Here is a 23,148-nt window from a genome sequence, read left to right on the forward strand (position 1 = left end):
GAGTTCACAGAGCACGTGTTTATTGAAAGGTCAGCCCGGGAGGGGTGCCCGGGTTGTTTCCAAGGTCTCCAGGAGAGGAACCAGAGCGGAGCGGGCTCCCGGCGGGAACGGGGCTCATCCCCCTGCCCGATCCCGCAGTGCCCGCGGGCGGCCGGGCCCAGCCGGCTCGGAGCGGGTTCGTGCGGGGCTCAGGCCGGGCACGACTGCTGCTGGCACGAACACGCCGTGTCAGCGGACACCGAGCTCACGACGTCCTCGGATTTCTGGTCCAGCCTAGGCTGCCCGTCCAGGCTGAGCGCGGAGTCTAAACGAGAAAGAAGGAAGAAGAGCGGGGTTGGTTATACAACGGGGTACTCCTGTGTTAGTGCGGCAAACCCACGGTTTTGCACAGAATCCCAGTCACACACACTGGTCTTGTTGTGCTCAGAGACTCACCGGCTGGAACGCAGTGGAAGCCCACGGAGACGGGAACAGTCCGGGTTGCTGAACAGCCTTTTACACAGCGAAGAACTGGCTCCACAGAGAAGCATTTTACTGCTGTCTTCTCAAATGAAACCGGCTTCTCACTTTTGACAAATCTGCGCTGCAGCTTACAAGCTACAAAACACGAGGCTTCTTAAAGCGTGCACAGAGTTTGGATAAATAAAGTTTCTGGACTTAATCTGTAGAATTAGTAAACACTAAGACCAATGGATGAACAAAGTGACACAAGCTAGATGAAGCAAATCTGGTTGAAGTGAATCAATTTTTTGTCAAAGAGCTCAGGCTGTGAGAAAATAAGGCACGTGGAGCACAGTCACAAGGACAGAGCCTTGTCAAATGGGATCTAGGTGGGACACTGATGTCCAAATCCAAAAAGATACATGTGAAACCTTGGTCAGCTGACACTCAACTTTACCTAAACTAAGACAGCACTTCAATTCAGGGCAGTAGTGGCTCCCAGACATCTGTATATCCATTTCTGCACTGTGAGTAGCATCACATCTGCCTTGCTGTGGCTGAGTAGCTTAGTCCTTAAGCCTATGATCCAGGCTTTCCTGGCCCAGTCACCCCAGGGAAGCTTGATCTGAGAATACATTACAAAAAGGCCAAAACATGCCCAGAGAGTTGTGCTCCACACAAAATGTGTAATGCACCCTAATGTTACCAACACATTCTTCTTGTTTTTATGTAGGACCTGGATGGCAAGAACAATCAGTCATTTCCAGGCTGGAGTCTTTAAATTTTGGTAAACTTCAGCCTGAGGAAATTAAAACAAGTTTTTCCCACCTCAAATGCCATTTAGTTTGATAGTCAGGAGTAGATGTGGATGTTTTATCTAAACTAAAAGCCTGGAAATAACAGAATTAAAATAAAGATGACATAAAACTGCTTTTGTCAACCATCAAACTACTTCTTTTTCATACTGTGTTATCATCTTAGGAAGTTTTAAGTTGACTACACAAACTCCAGGTAACTACACAATGCATAAACTGTTGATAAAAAACCACAACAAAACCAGAACTTGCAGTGAACTACCAAACCCTGGAAAACCAGATTTTTTTCTTCTTTTAGTCTGCGGCTACTATTCACAAAAACAGCAAAAAATGAGATGACTGTGCTACAATTAATATAAATCACCTAGTCATGTGACTATTTAATTAGTTGATACAGATATATGTTAGAATCTTAGTACCTCCAGCACAGGGGTCTTCTGAGATGATCCAAGAGTGACCAAAACTCACAGCATCTTTAGCTAAATATCCACTGGGTGTTTGATATTCTCTTTTCGTCTCAGCATCGTATTTTCCACAAATACCACATGTTTTTCCAGCCATCCAGAAAGCAACTTGAATCTTTTTGGAAATACAGAAAAGTTGCCTGTAAATGCTTTTCTTCTAAAAATAAACCCACTGAAAGTAACTCAAAAATTACCTCAAGTCTATGCCCATCATAATATAGGTTATCTATGCCATAATCTGGGGCTTTTAGTGCCAGTCCTTTCTTTTCACTGCTGATCAGCATGCTTGCAGCTGCAACAAAAAAGCAAAGTAAGATCTTTTCTAAAATGAAATTACTGTTTTAGAGTCCACCCTGAACCATTTGTTAAGTTCCTGGGGACATAATGCACCCTCTAAAGAATCTTGAAAGAGATGGGGGAAAAGGAGAAAGACTACTGCTTCCTGCCCTGGGAAAAGCTGAAGCCCTGTCACAAGGGTGGCTGGGACAGGGGACATCTAGATGCTCGTTCTGTGGGTCTCTGGGATCAACAAAATGTACCAAAACCCTGCATTTTTTTGGTCTATGCAGAGATGTACAGGATCAGCATCTCTTTCTTTGCTCATCTTTCTTGCCTCTCACTATAAAAACTTGCATGCAGGTATGTTAACATCACATAATTGTTTTTCAAATTAGGATGATCTTTATCTTTTGAGGTGTTTACAGGATTGTGTCCTTCCCTTCTTCAAAAGATCAGGAAAGAGTAAATGAAATATAGAGATGCATCTCTTACCAGTATTAGATGTGTATGGAAGATCTCTTGGGGCTTGGACACCATTGATCTTCAACTGGATGAGTCCATTGGAAACATACATGTCAACCTCACTTTAAATAAAGGAAATCAGTGTAAACAAATGCTTCTCCTTTGCCCTACTCAGCTCTCAATTTCCAGTTCTGGTAGAACCATCACTGCAGGATGCTCATATCACTCTGGCATGAATCACCTTCTGCCTTTTAGGAGGAAGATTGAGGGGGCCCAGGACCCCCCAGGAGGAGTGCTCCCAGTACACCTTTCCCTGGCTGTGCTCGTCTCTGTCTGCTTGTGGCCACAGTTCTGGCAGGAAGACACAAGGCTACAGGAGCCTTGCTGCAGAACATCATTGCTATTACCTTCACATCAACTGAAGGTGCTTTACATTTCAAAGGAAGATTGGGTTCCCTACGGCAGTTCTCCTACAGCCTGAACAGTCTGTGTATTGTAGTATTTTCTTCAGATCGGTGTTTGCTCTAATCAAGAAACACGAAGCTCACGCACATCAAAAGCACATCCATACAATTGTATGAAACAATCAGGAATGATTCAGTGATGAGGAATGTCTTTATCATGAAAGACACAGTCTATAAAACAAGCATCCTTGTGTTTTTCCACAAAACAGGTGCAGGGAATACTAGATTCCCTCTGTTTCTCTAACATTATGGCACAGTTTGTCACACATTTTTTCAGAAATAATTACTTGTAATGAAACCTTATAGATCAAAGTCTATTTATGTTCTTTGAAGAACACTCACTACAATGATTTTGGTATGCACAATCCGATACAATTTAGGGGTGATTGCTCCAGGCTGAAACAAAGTTTATCTTAAATTAATTTCAAATAGATTAGAACATTATGTACCAACTAAGAGATGTCCTAAGAGAGTGCCTCTAATCTGGGATAAGTAATGCCCTTTTTCCCTGTGTCCACTTCTCAACAACCCTGCTGTAATGAATGTGGGTTCTAATTTGTTCTAATTATTAGCTTAGTGTAGAAGGCCAGACTAATGATTACAATAACTCCTTTTGGATTTATAGTTTATATGTCCACCTAATCACTAAGTACTGAAATGAGATGGTTGAATTCCAATGAATTAATGAAGAATTTGGGGCAGTAGGTTACTGTGAACCTCAGATATATTTCAGAAGCATTTTTAAAAGACAAAGTCCCAAACCCCAGTGACACTCCTAGTTATCTTTCCATTGACATTGGTACTTTCTGCATGAGTTTAATGCAAGCGCCAATCTGCCTGACCAATTTGATCTTCATTTATAGCATATTCTGCTTGGCATCTATTTTTTATGAAGTTTTCAATTACTTACTGGCTGGCAAGTCTGACATTTATTGCTGTAAGGTCAGCAGACTCTTCAGGTCTTTTCACCATCACCAGGAATTTAAGCTCTGGACTACAATCCTGCACCAAGACATGGTAGCAATTTGCAGGCATTGAATAGTTAAATTCAATGCCATTGAAGGTTGTGATCTTATTTTGGAAAACTGTACAATGACCTGGAAAAAAGAAACCAGTGAGCATTTTGTAATTTATATAAGACAGCTATTTTATTTTAGTTTTGTAATTAAAAGGAAAAAAAATCTTCTGGTTCTACATGTTCCCATGTAGAAGTGAATTAATTCTGTCAGACGAAATATTAGATTTGTAGTAATACAAAAGCAAAACTTTGCCAGTCCCCAAGCAGCAGCACAACCCACCCATGATTCAGTCCTTGTGTGAGATGAATTCACACACCTGGTGCTGGTGCAACTCTCTGTTTTTGGCATTTTGGATTTTCTAACTTTGTTGTAGTCAAAAGAATTTCACAAAGGTTTATAACAATTCACATATTGTTAACACCAGAGAAAGTTCACTAAAATGCTGATACATTTGTTGAGTCATAACCAGGATTAGAAATAGTTAGAAGATGGGGAGGAAAGAATACCACACTATGCTTTTCTATTTTTCACTGTAATGATGTTTTGTTGGAAATCCTACCAGCTCTGATTAAAAATTATTTTACAACAATTTTAATTAATACAGATTAATTTTGGCGTTTACCAGAGAAATACCATAGAGTGGCTTGGGTTGGAATGAACTTTAAAGATCACCTAATTCCAACCCCCATGCTGGGGACAGGGACACCATATAAATATGATATTAGCTCACTGATTCCAAGCAAAACGTGACTCCTTATTGCAGGATTACATAAAGCTTTTCAATTTAAAATTTACCCTAAGCAAGTATAATGTGATTAGCTCTTAATACAGCATTAATCAAACAATAATCCCTTCAAAATCAAAGTGCATGATTTGAAATAATGGTTATACTTTTGAAGCTGTTTCAGCTTCTATGTAACAGTGCTAATCAAGCAGAACACACCAAATCAGAGGTCATTTAGATGTCTCTCACACAAATTTTGTAATGTCTTTTCTTCACAATTTCTTTTGGGAATGGATGTCTTTGGAAGCACTATTTGGCATGGAACTGAATGTTTAATCTTCCTAATATGTCTCCTTTTCTTTACATCTTTGCAGTCTCACAGATTTTCATACAGATGCTTTGTTTCTATCTGAAGTCCAACTGATTTTTAAGTAAATAAATAAAATAATTTCAAATTACATCAAAAGTATAAAGTGTTTACAAAATTTCAAAGTCAATCAGTGCCTGTGAAGAGATTTAGTTGCTGACCTTTGAGACTTTCAATGAGTGAAAGTGTTGCTTGGGAAAAGACCTTCCAGTCAGAGGATGCTAATGTTGACATCGGTGTACCTGGATGTGAAGGGAATGGCAGGGGAAGCCTGATGGCTCTCTCGTAAATTGTGAGCTGGAAAGGAGGCAGAAAACAAACGTGAATGGAAATGCAAAGTGCAGATAAGGTTTTCCTCTAATGTTCCAAGAGAATTGTGCTGACTGAAATCTAAATTAGCATCTGAATTTAGGTCAGAGTGAAAAAGAAATCAAGTCCTACAGCATGAAATAATTCTACAGTGTGACACATCTGCAACCTATGGAACAGCAGTGCTATAAATGAATTTGGATAGTCACCAGTTTGCAACTTTTTGGACAGCTGTACATCACATTTGCTCTCAGGCTGAACAGTTTGCTTACCTGAGATTCACACCCTCTTTCTGCCTATACCTCAAGTCCTCCTGTTTGGCTATCTCAACAAGCTGGTTTTACTGTCTTTTCCAGAACACAGGAAAACCTGTCATCTTCCTGAAGGTTTAGGGGGGAGCAGTCTTTTAAATAAGTTATTGTTAATGTGCAATCAATCATGATGGTTGTTTTGTAACCTGTTTCTTATTTCATATGCATGCTACATGAGAAAGACAAATGTATTGTAAGATAGCAAAACCAACTGCATGAACATAATATCTTGTGATGGCAGCTTCTTTATAGTTTTATAATTTTTTTTTAAATCAGTGGGTTAAAAAAAACTATTAATCATCCCTTTCCAAAGTACTGACTGCTTTGGGATAAAAGATAGAGGAAATAGTTACCTCTGGCAACTTAAAGACAATATCGCAGGTTCTTGGAGATGTCAAAGCCATAACCAAGGTTGCCTGGTGAGAGGGACCAAGCTGTTGCCTTTGGGAGTATCCAAGCATATAGGCAGCTCCTGGAAGAAATGAGTAAACCCTGAAAAAAAGGAAAGTAAGTGGTTAAAACAATCTGTCTTTGAAAAAAATGGTTATTATTTGTTCACATTAAAATACCCCCTTAAAGCAACATGCATCCTGTGTTAGAAACTTTTTGCATGAGGGTTTGGTGATACATGGTATTCTGTATGGAAGGAGGGGCAGGCAAATTTATTTTTTAATTAGTGTAAAAGATCTCAAGAGACTGGATGAGAGAGTGATATGAGAAGAAAAGTGTGGCCAACTTGTTTTGAACACATTCAGACTTAAAATAGGCATCAATTACATAAACCTCCAAATACTAACATGCTAAAAACAATAAATTAATACTTAACATTAATATGTCAGTCCTGCAGTGGTTACTTTAGGCAAGGATCCTTTGCCCACTAAGACTGTCAACAAGCTGATGGAGGCATCTCTACGAATGAGTTTCCAAACTGGCTTGGGACTCAAATAGAGAAATACAGAAAATATTCCTTTAGAAAATGGCATAGTTTCAAAGCAGAAAAAAGGCTAAGTTCTGTGGCTTTGCTCCAGGATAGTCAATTGGATGGTTTCATCTCCTCTAAAGCAGATAACAGCTTCAGGTAATTCAATCTAATGTAGAAAGTTACCCTCTTCAGCAGACTTTTGTTAACCAAATCACCTGTATGCCTTTAATGTGAAAACTAGTGTTATGTGCATATTTAGTTGACTGAATTTCTGTATGTGTCTGTGTTTTGGTAGCACTATGACAAAAAATTAGGCTTCAATATGGATCTATATGTTGTTGCGGGCAAATTCATGGAGGGATTCAATGAATGAATGCAACAGATATTTCATATATGTGGAGACACATGTGAACTGAATCCAGCACATACAGTTTTCTTACACTAAATATTATACAGCATTTGTTATTTAGTGTGCATAAGCCTCATAAGAAGTATTTGTATCACTTCAGAAGCCAGAGGCAAGGTGCCTGCATTAGGAAATTAAGTAAGAGACTGACTTCTTCAGAGAACCAAGGCTAGGCTTCTGCTCTCAGCCTCCATCAATCAGGAAGCATCAGGAGACCAATCTCCTAATTCAGGCACTTTAAATTATGAGTCTACAACAGATTAGGTTAATCCCATCATCCCAAGTGGTTTTCTTGCAAACTAAAATGGAGTATGCTTTGAGGGAATGAATAAAGAGAAAGCAAACACATGTAATCTGATTTTATAATATCCCACTGATTAAGGGGAACTGTTCCAGCTTGGAAATTGAAGAACTGAACCTGTAATTATTTGGAGCATTGAAATATATGAATTTTTCCAAAACTAAAATAAAATCTCACCATCTTGCAGTTGTTCGGATTATTGAAGGTACTTTTAGCCAGTCCAGCTTCATCTGCATAGCTGGATAAGCAGCAAATCGCCCTGTTGCAATCTGAGTAGCAATCTCGTAGTCCTGGCAATCTTTACCCCATTTCAGAAAACCCTAGTAGAGGGGAATATATAAATTTTTGTATAAAACATAGTAAGATCATTATATTTCATTTATATTTGAGCTGATTGATATTTTAAACTTACTGATACTTTTCGGTAGTTTATTACTGAAGCATCAGCACAGAGTTTCCATCTGCTTGGTCCTGTGATGGTTGAACCAAACATCTGTATTCTCAGTCTCCTGGGTTGTGTGTCAGTGTACAGGACAAACTGTAATCCCGTTGGCTGTGTGTTTCTATGGATGGCACGAAGAATTGCAGCCACTATCGGTGGCTTGCTGTCTCCCAGGAATGTAGACTTCAGTGAGTAGAGAGAAAATAGAGACCAAAGGCATAAAGAAAGCATTAGAATTACTGTAGTAAAACCACTGGCACAACCTGTGCAAGTAAAACTGTGTTGGGAATTCTTTTTTGAAAGTAATTTCAGTGTAACCAAAAGAAGTATGGTACTTATAAAGAGCTGATAGCACCCAGCTCAACACTAAAGTGTTCTGATTTTTATAGTGAATTATTTACTTAGCAAGACAAATTTCAACATATACAGTAATACATTCTAGTTTCATTTAAAAAAATGTAGCCTGTATTGGTGAGTATTAAATAACATTCAATGACTACCCAATGTGCTCACCTTTATAAAACAAGAAACTGTTCAGTTTCTTTCTATATGCCTAATATGCTAAATCACCATGTTTTTCCTATTCTGTTATAAATATCCAACAACTGGAAGAGCAAAGTAAATGTTTGGATTTCTTGCAGATTAAGACACTCACCTGAGACATGGCTGTAGAGATACCTTCATCACTAGCTGAAGAAGATGAGGAGCTGATGCTGATGTTCAGGATTTCCTCTCCTGGGTCCTGCAAAAACAGAGAATCACCTTGAAGCAGGGGCCTACCACTGGAAGTTGTTGCAGAATTAATTTTTCATGTTTTCACTCTCAGAGAACTAGGGTCTAATTGCAGCAAAGACAGCAAGAATAGTTGTATACCCTGTTCCCACTATATGCAGTAAATGTACCTGTTCATCCGTTGGCTTGAACACAAACTGATAAACAGGTGGGTTTGCCTGTGAAAATAGAGAGTGTGTAAGAAGACCCAAGAGAAAATAAAGAACTAACTTTTGATAAATGCATTAAAAATTGCAGTATGGAAAAAAAAGCAAAATAGAATTAATTTTAAAAAAACATTTTACAGTGAAATATTCTGAAATGTAAAAATTCTGATCTGAAATGCTTGAGAGAACCAGAATCCCTCTTTCTTTGGTCCATGCTCTATGAGCACAATTTCCTAATGTACAAAACAATCACTATAAGAAATATTAAAAGGTCCAGCCAGAGTGAATTACCTGTTGGTTGGAATATTCACTGTCCCCACTGCAGTGCCTATCCCCAGAGTGCTCTTCTTGGCTACTGCTGCATGCTGTGCTGCTAGCAGAGCTGCCACTGCTGCTCCTGCTCTTGCTGCCACGCTTCTTCCCAGATTGGCTTCTTTCATCTCTCCTGTGATAATTTCCCGGCTCTTCACCATCAGCAGAGGAAGCAGCAGAAGAAGAGGATGAGCTGGAGAGGTGGGCTGCCCAGAGGCTGGTGTCTGCAGTCGTGTACTCTCGGTTAATCCGCTTTGTGCGGCGCCGTGTTTTATTTGAAGCCTCCGAAAACAGTTGAAAGCATTATGAATTTATAGCTTCTTCTGTAATATTTCCCTGGCTGTCAGACATGATGCTCACCACAGGCTTCCGAGGAAATAGAACTTCCTGTCCCCACACACTGCAGAAGCTGTTCCAGAACTCACTCAGGCCCATTCCTCCCAGCCCAATTAATTGCTTTCCCATGCTAGTTTTCCACAATGGAAACCCTAGGTTACATTTATAGGAAATATTTCCCTCTCTGATGCGCAAAGTCTCTTACCGTGAGCACATTTTCAATTCCTAGAATCTTCTTCAATTTAGCTTGAATGTTCTCATACGGAGATGTCTCTCCCGCTTCCTTTGACCCTGAGCTTGATACCTCAATTATTTTTGAAGCTGCTTTGGATCCTGCTTGGACCTCCAGCTGTATTTTTTCAATATCAGCATCTGTATGAACTAAAGGCAAAAGCATTGCAGGGTTGTGCTGCTTGAACATTATACACAGTGGTTGACAGAAAAATTTGTTATTATGACTGTACCTGGCTTCAAAATTATTTTGGCTTCAAATTCTCCAAATAATTTGTGCAGATAGGTATTTCTTAAGAAAGCAGAATTTTGTGATTTAAGGCTGAGACAAGTAGAACATCCCAAACTTTCAAATTTCTTACAGAACCTGCGGGCGTAAAGTCTTCTTCGTGCACTGTTGTGATGCACCTCTTCTGAACCTTGCTGGTATCCTTTGGTTATCATATTAGGAATACTGCTTTGCTGCATTAAACAAAAATGTGGCAGATAAAGTCATTTTCCACCAAAAAAAAAAAAAAAAAGAAAAATTGTCCCAGCTCTTAAACTAGCTCCTGTGGTTAACAAAGAGAATGATGACAGTACTACTTAAATAGGAAAACATTGCTTAAAATTAGCCATCCAGGCACTGGAAGCAGTGGAGTTTCCTGCAAAGTGCTCTGTGGAAGAGGACAGCTCTCCCACCCACCCTTTCTCAGGCAGTTCTTCCCAAGCACACTTCCCAGTGAGAACTTGCTGGGCTCTTTGGAGGAGCTATCCCTCTGCATCCATTTCAGGCTGTTAGCTCTGCTGCTGCAAGCCAGTGTAGCCTTCCCACGCCAGCCTCAGGAGCTGAAGAGCGCATGAAAGCATGTGCTTCTGCAATCCACTGCAGTGATTATCTCAGGATTTGGGAAGAAAAATCTATATCCTGCCCAAGAACCATATTTTTCACATTGTTCTGATTCAGGAAAAAAAGGGTATTGTACAAAGGATGTGAATTTCAGACACCCTCCCATAACCGTAAAGAAATAGGAAGACATGCTGCCAAAGCAGCCCAGCCTGCATGCAATGAAGAAAGTGAGTGGACTGTGAATGATCACGTCATGAACCCAGTGGATCTTAGGCTTGGTTTGGGAAATATCCAGTTGAATCTCACCATTGCTGTGTTTGTGGTCTGGTTAGCCAGCTCTTGAGTCAGGGGTGCCCAGCCCTTCTGAGGAGCTGTCTGCAGTACAGTACAGGGGAGAGGCTTCCTTACCTTCCAGCTACCAGGTCTTGAAGATTGTTCTGTTAATTGAAATAGCTGCTCAGACACACTTGGTGTTTCTCTTTTGGGGAAAATCTGGGATTTCTTTTCAGAATCTACTTCTTCCATGTTCCTTGAAATAGCATAAATTTCACTCCTGTTCAGGTGAGAAATGGCACATAAGTAACACCTTCTGATTTCACTCTACCTATCTTTGCTGGTGCAAAAAAGACAGTGCCAAGCTTTATGTGGCTGCCAAGGTATGGCAGACCTTAACAAGTAGGTGTATACTTTTGATTTTATAACAGGGAACCCACAAGCAAGCAAAATGCAAAAACCTCTTCTGTACCTCACAGCTGCAAGCTCAGCCTCCTGACGACAGGGAAGGCTTTCAATCTTCAAATTTTTCTCTTTCATATCTATCCTGGCATCAAATTTCATTGTAGTATTGGCACTGAACTCTGCGTGAAACTCAAGACCACTCTGCAAGTACTGTGTATTAATCCCCATCATTGCAATCATATGAAAATATGCTCTGAAAGAGTGGAAATAAAACCAGGCATAATTACATATTAATATGCAGAAATTTAACTTTGAAATGCAAAATTACATTTTCATACTGTTCTGTTTATTGGAAGACCCACTACTGATGGATTAAGAGTTTTATCACAGCAGGGTAAAAAAATAGCTGAAATGCCACTGGAAAAGGTGATTTGTCTGAAAAACAAAGCTAGCATGGACTCTCTGACTGCATTGTCACTTGAGGACAGGCTAACTCCAGAATCTTGTCGCTTCAGATCGTGCCTATTTTTTTTTAATATTATCACTACTATTATTATCATCGTTACTATTATCATTATTAGTACTGTTGCTTTTGCAGATCCAGAAGCATTTCCCTTTTTTCCCCTGAAATCCTTCTGGCTCATGCCAGTTCAAGATGCAATCCTATGCTGAAATTATAGAGAACTTAATATCTAAGAAAATACATTTTCCTGTCTTGGTATCTTTAGTCGTTGAACAGGTACAAATGTGAGCATTTTTATCAATGGCAGAGCAACAGAGCATCCTGTGGGATACCATGCACATTGCTACAGTTGCAGGGTAAAGCAGCAGGGGATTGTGTGGCTTTTTCATAACTTTTCTGCTCTTGACTAGCATATTTGTCCCAAATCTGGGACAAGTCAGACCCCTCTATAGCTTCATGCCACCACATATCTATGTCAAATATAACAACTATAACTGCTTTTGTGTGTATGTGAAAATACATGTAATTTTTACTTAGGCCTGATGTCAGCATGAATATCCGTCTTGGTTTCCCACAACTGCGAGGGTTTAAAATTGTCATCTACTGGTGGTGATACCTGTACATCCACTGAAAAAGACAAACAGAAATTATATCAACAGCGAAACAATAAATTCTGGGGAAACAATGCTTTCAATAAGAATAGTTATTAATGCAAAGGCAGTGTTTTTACATTTTGAAAAACTTTACATGGTTATTTAAAGGTTGCTAATCCAAACCAGAGTTATACAAATGTGTCCCAGGTGAAACATGCTAATTACTTCTCTAACCATTTGGAAGTAGCTGATCACTAATATTTTGACATTACCAGGGCATTTTTCAAGATCATAGAAGGATTTCATGTCAGCAGAGGGATTGGAGCCACAGTTATTGTGGGGAAGCTGCTCGGTTTGGCATCCCAAGCTCACCATCAGCCGCAGCCTGGGCCACCACAGCCCCACACAGCCCAAGCTCCAGCGGCAGGCCAGCAATGGTGGGCACGATGTGTCGCATCTCACCCACCACCACAGGCACGGTCCATCGGCCTGAAATGCCTCTCTGGACCTCTTCCACCAATTTTTTCACCACTGACTGCCAGTTTGATGATCCAGTTAGACTCTGGAAATATAGAAATAGGTAAGTAGGTAAGAGGACATGCGGAAGGGAAATTATTCAGCATTGCAGACAAAAAAATCAACAGCCTTGTCAGTACCATCGTCATCTGTTGAATGGCATCTTTGTCAATGTCAACAAAAGCAATCTCTTGACCCAATACTTTGATGTAAGCAGATACCAGGGGGTCTTCAGGTGGCAGTTCTTTCCATCCTAGAAGCTGTGGTGTTAAGGAGAGATGGGGAGAAAGGGAAGAAGCAGAAAATTGTCACTTAAAATGGAATTATGTATTAGTAAAAGTAGATCCCATCTGAAGGATGAGAACAATGGTTCCTTAGCCAAAAGCTTAATAGACATCTTACAGGTCTGAACCAATATGGCCTTTCTCACATTGCACAGGTGAGTTCAGAGAGAGTTTCCTCATGGAAGTACGAGGTAAGACTTGGTAATATCTGCTGCAGTAAGTAGTAGGTGACACCCAAGGACTCATGAAAAAAACCCATATTAGATAATAATTTTGAAAGAGAAGAACAACCACTTAGTGTGTTCGAACATACAGGTAAAACATTTTGGCTCCCAGCAGCACCCACATCTTTTGTACTATACTTTAAGAGCTGACACATGTTGAGTGAAAAGGTGGCATCTGTTGAGAGTGTAAGTATAATGTCAGTACAGCTTTCCATGACCGAACAGGATGACTGACTCCTTTCTTCCAGAAACATCAAAGGGATGGCTCAGTGGGTGGGTGATGCAACTCTGGTGCTGTCAGGAGCTGTCTGTTGCACACAAGCCAGAAGGGTGCCCAGACGTACCGATTTGCCCATCTCCTTCAGGGTCTTGTACGTGTCATACTCAGCAAAGGGAATGTTCTGCTTCCTGATAAGCTTGGTTAGGCTTTGTGACCGGAAAGCCACCTGTAGGAAACAGAGCCAGGTGTCACAGCCCAAGCACGAGAGAGCTCAGGAAAACCCTTGTGCCTGGTATGAAACTCACTGAGGCCTCACTAAATACTTGTTTCATGAAGCCATTGCGTTATAAGGACTTGTCTACCTGGCGGATGACCGCAGGCTATGGCTGCAGATGCTGAGGATGTGCTGAGCCAGCCAGCCTTGAATTAGTCAACAGGGATAATTTTAGGGTAGTGCAGAGCTCAGCCCAGGCTGCAAAGCTTGCCCAAGAAGCTGTGTAAATTCCTGCATGCTGTTACATGGAGCTTTGTGCTGCTCTGGCTGTACTGCTGGCTGAAATTTAATTTCAGCTGCTATTTCCCTGTACTTATGCAAAATACCCTGGATCCCATGTGACTTTAGGTGGGCAGATGGATGTTCTGCTGCATAGGCTTTCCTCTGCTCCTAGATTTACATGCCTATACTGGATGTGTTCATTGATGAATTTATGTGTCAAGAAGCCCAAATAAAAGAAGAAGCCTAAGTAAAATCATAATCATTATCTAAATTTTCCCTTCCACATCCACCCTCACAGCCAGAGATGGAATTAAACACTACATCACAGTCCAAAAGCTGGCTGCCTTAGTGCAACACTTACCTCGATAATATCCGTTGCAGTGTTTGCATAATATCCTCTTACTTTTGTGATTATATCAGATGGAAACATGGTGCTGGGACTGTTCATTAGATAGACCCTCCAAATGGCACCAGCCTGATATTGAGCTGTCACAGGAATAAAGAGCAGCAGAAATAAGGGTCTCCGAGGTGTCTGGTGCACTTAAGCCACCTCAGGCATGTGCTATAGTAGATCTCAAGGGGTCCTGTCAGGATTCAATCCCACAGCTCCTCAAGTTTGCAACCCCAAGAGGAGGACTTTTTTCTAGGGCAGAGTCAACACAACCCCTGGGACTGAAGAAGGAGCCTAAATCTATGTGCAAATACCACTTTCCCCAGCAGATACCAGAGATTTGTGGAACAGCCTTGGGGAATTTTGCATATTAGGAGGCTCTTGTACTTTTTCTATTTTAGGGGTGCACTAATCTCACAGCTCATGGCTGGATTTTGGACGAAAATCACAGAACACAATAGAGGCATTTGGCTACCTAAGCTGAGGAAGTGCACAGGGCAGCTGGTACTCACAAGAATAGTCACCGATCTGAATGACTTTGCTGTAACGATAGCTCAGCCTGTCAAGTCTGGGGCCCAGGAGTTTAATGGCAAGGTTGCAAGCAGCAGATCTGAGTAACAGAGTTAAAATCATATGAAGAGAGTCGACTGTGAACAAATTCTTAGAAAACTGCAAGAAAAACATCTCCATTTGCTACTAAAAATGTACTTCTTCCCCTACTTACAGTTTATAGAGCTGTGGGATCCTGCCTGCTGCCAAAGCCTTCATGTGTGAATATGCAAAACTGGCTACTTGCAGGCTGGGCTCCGTCAGCAGCGAGCTGGCCAGAGCTGTTACTGTTGGAAGAGCAGGCTTGGTTTCGAAGAGGACAACACAGGCCACCATTCGGACATTTGGAGCAAGCGTGCTGTCCATAAAGACCTGGAGGGTAGTCTCCCTTACCTACAGGAGAAAGGTACAACCTCTGAGCAGCCCATAACTTGCCAGTGATCAGTGTTTCCAGAACAGAGCAGGAGTGCTCTGCAGTGAATGGAGAAGAGAGCCCCAAACAGAGAGTTGAGCATGGGACCTGTCACTGAAAATGAAGATATTGCTGGGTGCCCAGTGAACAGGACTGGGAGAAACAGCCATAAGGAATGGGCCCAATATTAGAGTGACTAGAGCAAATTGTTTCCCAGGATATCAGCAAGGATGGGGTGACATAGGAGTTTGCAGCGGGGGCAAGAGGGAGAACAATAATTGAGAAACCTGCCCAGAAGGGCTAACATTACCTGGTGGTTTTACTATTCCTGAATCACTAAGCAAACCCAATCCATACCCTTAAAGACATCTGTTTAAACAATAATTTCAGTTACTTTTGCTGGGTCTTTTCTCGCAATTTTCCTTAAGGCCAACACAGCATCAGCATGAATTCTGTTTGGTAATGAAGCTGCAGCTAAGGAGAATGTTGGCAAAAACTTCAGGATGCGTTTGATACTGGCTGGCTCTCCTGCATTGCCAATGGCTTTCAGGGCCAAGGACATGTCTTTGGCATCACCTTTGCTCATGGCTTCAGTAGCAAGATCATGGAGTGGCTGAAAATAAAGCAGACCATGTTAATCATACCCGGTAATGATCTTGTAATAATGCATAAAAATATGCATTGCCATAGCAAGCCAAACAACTACTGCTTCAAATCCCAGAATAGAGCTGTTCAGGATTTTCTCCCAGGAAAAATCTCACTATCATCAGGATGCTAAACATGGACCATACAAATAAACTTGGTTTTCTTCTGGCACAGTGTTATAATTGATTTTCAATTGTGCCTGAGCCTGACAATTGGAGACAATCCCAGGTGGTGCCTGCACCAGAGAGGCTGTTGCATGTTCAAAGGTAGTGCTGAGCTGATGCCAGGTTCAGTCGTTCCCTGGGGCACCTCTGCCAGCCCTGCCAAACTGCACTCGCTTTTTTTTCACTTCCTACTGCAATTGCAAGTTTACTTGAACAGTTTGGCTGTTCTGAGAAGCAGAATTACCATCCTGGTGGCTTGGCATTATTTTACTCTCTTTTGGAAGCTTTGAACACATGTCAAACACCAGCAAGGCTTTCCCAGTGCTGTGGTCCTGCTGAGCAAGGAGCTGGAACTGCATAGTCCAAGGACAATGTCCTGAATATTTCTGACAGTGAAATTTAATTGTGTAGCAGGGCCTCCTTGGAAGCCCTAACCCATGACATATCCAGAGCTCTGCTCATATTCACATTTTACTGCCTTTTTAATATATCTTTTAAGTACACACTACCTAATGTAAAATAGAGTCATAGATTCATAATTATTTTGCTTTAATCTAAATTTTGTCACGCCTAAACCCAGTTTCAGGCTTGTTATAGGATCCATTATCCCCATGGGCTTCTAGCACTATGTTTGAAATTCTGAACTGCTACAACATGATCTTTCAAAAGCATCAGCTCAGTGTTTCATTTGGTCTTTGCATCTGTAAGAGTGAGGTGTGCAAACAGTTTGTTACCTAACTGCCAGCATTGTGAGAGCTAAATTAAAGGCATTTTAAAAATTTCTTCACCTTTTATGAATAAGAAATGAAAGTCACCTACCTGAAGAAGTTCATTTGGACATAGTAAAGCCTGAGCACAGTATTTATTCACCATGCTACCATATCCTAGGTAAACAATTATCCTATGCATCAGTACTTTCTGGATTTGGGGACAGGTCAGAAAAGCCTGCAGAAGGAAGAAGTATCATTATTTACTGTTTGTAGTAATTAGAAATGGTATTTAGCAATAAATGCATTTGAGAAATAGACAAAATTGATTTGTGCTTTTTCTAAATAATTTCAGAAATTAAATCAAATGCTAGGCATTCAGCTACAAGAAAATTAAATAGACTTCACCAGTTATGCTGTATGCACTTTAGACACTGATTATATATTATTTTGAGTTTGTCTTTTTTTAACTTGTGATTTGGCAAAAATAATCAACAGCAGTTTTCTTCAAATTTGTGGGGTTTAATGTGAAATATAATTACAAACTTCTGGCAACAAGTGTTTGGAAATATTTTCTGAAGCATTCCCCATTTTTGTTAATACCTTGCATTTTACAAATTTAGATTTGTCAAATTTACATTTTACATTTACATTTACATTTTACAAATTTAGTGTGTCATTCACTTATAATCCTATGAATTGCCTTTTAAAAAGGAGTGAGAGGCAAATAGAAGGAAGAAGGATCTGTACTCACTGAGGCAATATCCAGGGTTTGTTTGTTTGGTGTAACAAAATGGAAGGCGAGAGGGAGAGTCACAGCTGCTTCCCAGATGTTCAGCTTCTTGTCATGGATTTTTTGCTTCAGGAATCTGAACGTGTCAGTAGCTCCAGCAGCACAGATGGCGCTCAGGAACCAGGGCCTGCCAGGGAACGGAGGATTCATTATCCCCCTTGCCTAGTGTGCCTCTGATCAGAAACCCTGGCTGAAGGCTACACTTACCTGTAGGGGAGTTCATTGACAAACTGCAGCCACAAAGACTCGATTTGATCAAGTGTGGCTACACGAAAAAGCTGGACTATTTGCAAGAACTTGGCTGCAGCTTCTTTAGTGGCTCCTTTCTCATTATTCTGAACTAATTGCCGCAGTGTTTGTGTTAACTGTGGGAAAAACGGACAGTTGGAAGGATCCATGCCTAAATTATGTGATGATCTGTTAGCCTTATAAATAATGAACGTGTGTGAAAGTAAGCCTCTAATACCTGTAAATCTGGATTTTTAATCCTTATTAGAGGAATTGGCATCTGGAGTAGTTCTCCCGAGAAATGATAACGAAGACTCCCCTGGTTTTGCAGCTGAGATGTTGGTGCACTGATAGGAGGCCTTTTAACGCCGACCAAAGACAGCTCTTGTCTTCAAGGGAAAGAGGGAAATGCATCAGTAGCCTGTAACCACACTCTGTGCATGGAGGACTTGTACAGCATTGGAGCAGAACTGCAAATGGATCGCGCACTTCTCTGTTTATCCACTGCTCAGGATGATCTGGAAAAGTCATATGGCTGCAAAAGCCTTTGTGTGAGTTTGCTAAAGTCTCGGAGAGGTTGGACAGATGTTTCAGGTGGCCCAAACAGCAGGGCACAGGCCACCTGAAACACCCTGGGCATCCTGGGCTGGGCATCCCAAGGGCTGTACGGTGTTTTGGCCCTTGGCAGCCACAGGCAACATGCTTCTTGCTGTCTCACAAATCAACACTAAATATGTTTTAGGCATCTCCTCCTGGCTTTGACAATGTAAGGACATGCACAGTGCCTACCTTGCCTCCATGACTGCTGCCCCATTGGGCTCATTGAAAGGAGAGATCTGGTACACCTGGTCTGACATGGCCAATGTCAATGATGCCCCGCTGTCATCATACTTCATCTTGTAAGTGAACGACACTGTGCCCTTAATGTTTCTGGCTTTCTAGAAGTGCAAAGAGACCCACTCAGAAACAGGAAGGGGCTGGTGAGCCCAGCCTAGCCAAACCCCCTCCGAGCACCAGTGCCATGTGAGTGCTGGGCAGTGGCAGTGGTGGCCCCAATGCTGCTCCTACCAGGGGACAGGTAGGGCAGGGCCGGATGTATGCCATTCCCAGGTTCTTCACTGCTTTCTCCTGGCAGTCCGTCAGGTCCTTGCTTTTGGAAATGGTGGCACGGTTATTCTTGCTGTCGTCCTGGATAACGTATCTGGTTTGGCAGATGCCTTCAATCCCAGCCTGCAAGTATTGGTTAAACACAATGAGCTTCTTCCAACTTGAAACAGTGATAAAAAGGTCAAAGAAAATGGTCTGGGAAGTAGAACTTACTCTTTAATGGTAAAATGAGAATAAAGGGAAAATCAGAATGGAAAAAACAAACCTCCTGTAGCTCATACACATTTTGTGACTTTTTGATGGTTATCTGCATCATGTTCAGAATCCCTCTCACTAGGTTAGTGCACAGAATGGGACAGTCCTCAGGGGCAAAAATACTTCCAACCCTTCCTTCAGTGTATTCAAACTTAAAGGTCTGGCTGAGGCATTCAGTAATGGTTTCTGTGAGCTTCGAAGATGGAGTGAAGGGGTCAGTGGGCCAGAAGCCATTGTGCTCCTCCAGCTTTGGTGATCGAATCTGTGAACAAAAATAGGAAAACCATCATAATGTTTACCATCAGTTTGAAATAGTGCTATAATAAGGAAACTGGATGTTTCCTATCCATGGCCAGAAAAAAAGCCACTTGTCCAACATTGCAGGAAACAGTTTCCAACTCAGACTACTGTGCTCAGCCTAGGAAGCATCCTTGAAAAACAAACTTCCATGAAGGATTTCTGTGAGAAAAATAAGATTATGTGAGCAGGATTCAAAAGTTCAGCAAATCTGGTGAAGTTTGTAGGGTGAGTGAAATGCCAGCTACCAGCTACCAGTACAGACAGGATCCTCACCCTTTTCCCACAGATGACAAATGAGATCTCCCTTCAGTCTGCAAGGCAGCCAAACCATTATTGCCCAGGCTGCCTCCCTAAACACACAGGGACTATTCTTTCTGCTGCTCCAGCATGTCCCCAAGCACCAAAGCCATGTCACAACTGATGGGGGAGCAGAGGTGACTGCAGAAGCTCACACCTTTGGAAGCAGCTGAGGTTCCTCCAAGCTCCTCAGGCTGTAAAGCTTATGCACAAGTCCTTGGCTGCTACCTAGTGGGAAGTGTGTGCCTGCATCACAGACCTATCGAGTCCCATACTTACACACACACACACCTCCCACCCTCCTGCATGAAAGTACATGTTCCCGCATAGAGGGAAAAGGTGTGGGCTTAGTGCTCTATTTTATTTTAGGCATTTATGATCAATGCTGCAAGGGTGGCTTGCCTCCTGTCACATTTGCTCCAATTAAATCCTACTCAAGGCTGTTGTCTGCAACTGCTAGCATTGTAGCAACTCCAGTGAGGTTACACAGAGCCTGCAATTGCAGCAGTGTGTAAAGATTGACAATAGGTATTCCTTCACACTGTTTCCCTAATATATGTGCAGGATTACAGACTGAGAAAACTCCTAGGGCGAGTGCTAAGGGCACCTCTTACAGCTTTTCCCCCACGTGCTGTCTTCTCAATCCCTTTTCTGTGGTCTTTCGTGCCATGCCAGTATTTTAAGCTGCTTGGTTTAATCTTTTTGATGAGTAATTGTGCTCCCAGATCTGATATCATTATGGTAAACATGGGCATTACCATTATAATTCTTCATATTTGAATTAGTGCGTATGTGAAGAATATCAAAAGGAGAATAATGGAGACAGGGTCTCTCTCATGTGACACCTGAATTCCAGTGCTGAGCTTCTCTCAGCCTATGAACCAGGTTAAAAAACATGGATATTTCTTGCTAGAATGCTCATTTTTGTACTCAAGATTAGTGTTACCTTAGTAAAACTATTTTAAAGAAATTTCTTTAATGCAGCTGCCTGCCATATTTTTCATGGAGGTGAACCTAAGTTGAAACCTTTTTGTCACTTATTTTACCAGCCTGAAGGTATGAACAGAGCATCTTTAACTGCATTATATGGGTCTGTTCCCATGCCCATGGTGATTTACCTGCAGAAGATGGTCACTGTTGGACACACGGCTGATCTCCACCTTGCTGGCCAGCCTCACCCCTGCCATGGCAAGGCTCCTGTCAGGCAGCCCATGCATAATGATACTCTCATAGCTATACAGGTAGGTCTTGCCCATATGAAAAACAGGCTCTGTCAGGAAAAAAATGTAACAGAAACACCTCCATGGCTATGACTGTTGTGATGTTACTTGGACCAGTCCAGCCAAGAAAGGTGAAGCTGCCACTGCCAAAATACAGGTGCAAGCAGTGGGCAAGGCAAGGCTGTGAGGGAAGGCAGTGAGGGAGCTGCTGGCTGGCAGGGGAGTCACTTACCAAGGTCCTGCTTCTGGCCCCCTGTGAGAAAGGAAAGAGAAGTGTTCATGAAAAAAACCCATCTCTGTACATCCTTTCATGTATTATTCATTTAGTCAGTGTGCTGATGGTTGGCAAACTATCAGTAATGGGGGTCCCCCCACACCCCCAGGACACCAAGCCCATGCCAGCCCTACTCACTAGCTGCTGCTTGCTTGGCTTTTCTCCTGCTGCTGAGCTTAGCACAGAAATCTAATAGTTTACAGCTGAAGCTATAAAAGGGCTTCAGCAAATGAAGCTGTAAATATCCCTGAAAAGCCCCAAGGAGATGCAATTTGCTCAGGATCACAGTGGCTGTCACAGCTCAGCGATGCTGGTAAAGCTTCAACTTACCCACGAGGGCGAACACCAGGGCCAGGATGAGTCCCTTCATGCTAAAAGTGACTGCAGACCACAGGGGAAAATCTGTGGCTTTTATAGAAGAATTATTAACAGGCACAGTGAATTTTGTTGAGTTATCTTATCTTGATTTAACTTCTTATCAACCACCCAACAAACCCTTTGAGGGAGACGGGGTTGGACATTTTTGCTGAACCAAAACTGTCGCAAGTACTGTTGTTCTCACTTCACCAACTGAATGCCTTGAAATTACCTTTAGAAACAAGTATTTAAAAGTATTTATACATAGTTAAAGCCAAAATTTATTATTGCATAACAAAAACTACTAATTATCCTTACTGCCTGGAAGCACCTGGTGCTATTGCAGTCTGTGCTAACTTTGTCCAGGTTATCCTGACCTGACCATAACACACACAGCTTATCTAACTGATCACTATCAGCAGGATTGTGCAAAGCCCCGGGCAGCCCTCCTGTGACACCATGCCCACCCCTGCCCTGCTGGGAGTGGGACAGGCTGTCAGGACAGCGCTGCTCTCTGGGGACAGGGACTTCACCCCATGACACAAACCTCCCAGCACAGTCACGAAGGCCATGGCTAAATGCCGCTGACGTCCATTCTTCTCCCAGCTGCCTTCTCTTCCAGGGCTGATGTGCCAGCCCCTTTCCTGGTGTGTTTAGCCACGGAGGGGTGCTGGTGGGGGTTGCCTGGCAAGGGGGAAGGGATGAGGCTGACAGTTGTTACAACACAAACCTCTTGGTTTAACAAAGGTGGACAGCATGCAAGTCACCCACATTCTTTTCACGTCACACAACAAGGGGTGGCATCTTCACCCCATGGTGGAGCCCCCTTCTCTCATCAGTGGGCATTTTCCCTGTCACTTTGGAGGCAACCCCACAGGTCTCTCAGGCTGCTCTTGGCTCCAGGGATTGGCCTTGTTCCCGAGTCCACCTGTTCCCTCCAGTCAGGTCATGGAGCTGCTCCATCAGGAACTCAAACAAGGGGGGCTAAGGCAGCCACAGGACTGAGGGGCTCACACTGGCACTGGGTGGCCACTGTTTGCCTGCGAACCTTCTCTGTGCGTGGGGAACCAAACTGCTGCTGCTCAGCTCACTGTGGGAAGGGGCTGAATTCAGTTTCTCGTCAACAAGATATCTTAGATTTTGTAATGCTGTTTAGCTGATGATTTTTTATAATTAGCAGTTGGGATATAATTTATAATGTCTGACAAACAGTGGATTTTGTTCCTAGATCAAGGATTGCATCTGTAAGGCCAAAAAAAAAAAAAAAAGAAAAAGAAAAGAAAAAAAAAATTTGAAGCATGACAAAACCTTCACCATATTTTTACTGGCACTATATTCAGGTATTGTTTGTTTTAACCCCTTCCCTTGTAAAACTGATAGCACATGATTGAAAACCAAGCTATTTGCTTGAGAGTATTGTCCTGTCTGGAGATTTAGTAAATGTACTTAAAGGATTTGAGTATACAGCTACTGGCCACTGGTATTCGAGGCTCAAAAGCTTATATATTATGGCATAATTATTGCAGCTGCAGAGGTTTGGGTTTTTTCAAGAAAACCCAGCTTGCAGGGAGCGAGGACTTGAGGTCAGTGGCAGTACAAGCAG

At 42.0% G+C, this 23,148-nt stretch overlaps 1 protein-coding gene across 1 annotated transcript; it reads right to left on the reverse strand.

The window, feature by feature from the left end:
- Window positions 1-3: 3 nt before the first annotated feature.
- Window positions 4-21,587, reverse strand: LOC146433875 (vitellogenin-2-like). Its single transcript, XM_085067954.1, has 35 exons — window positions 21,519-21,587; window positions 21,147-21,167; window positions 20,813-20,964; window positions 19,108-19,359; window positions 18,804-18,965; window positions 18,525-18,673; window positions 17,974-18,124; window positions 17,715-17,872; window positions 17,469-17,634; window positions 16,827-16,952; window positions 15,593-15,811; window positions 14,962-15,179; window positions 14,750-14,847; window positions 14,208-14,332; window positions 13,475-13,576; window positions 12,763-12,882; window positions 12,479-12,668; window positions 12,047-12,140; window positions 11,118-11,303; window positions 10,781-10,925; window positions 9,777-10,005; window positions 9,518-9,693; window positions 8,956-9,258; window positions 8,629-8,676; window positions 8,382-8,468; window positions 7,697-7,909; window positions 7,462-7,604; window positions 6,009-6,147; window positions 5,197-5,332; window positions 3,836-4,022; window positions 2,492-2,583; window positions 1,915-2,012; window positions 1,676-1,835; window positions 436-597; window positions 4-304 (listed from the first exon to the last, which is right to left on the reverse strand). Exons 1-35 carry the CDS (start codon window positions 21,556-21,558, stop codon window positions 189-191), a joined length of 5,163 nt encoding a protein of 1,720 aa, XP_084924080.1. The 5' UTR covers window positions 21,559-21,587; the 3' UTR covers window positions 4-188.
- Between the last annotated feature and the right edge of the window lie 1,561 nt (window positions 21,588-23,148).

This window comes from Lichenostomus cassidix, chromosome 8, assembly GCF_008360975.1.
Source record: "Lichenostomus cassidix isolate B80296 chromosome 8, HeHo_3.0, whole genome shotgun sequence".
Taxonomy (NCBI): Eukaryota; Metazoa; Chordata; class Aves; order Passeriformes; family Meliphagidae; genus Lichenostomus; species Lichenostomus cassidix.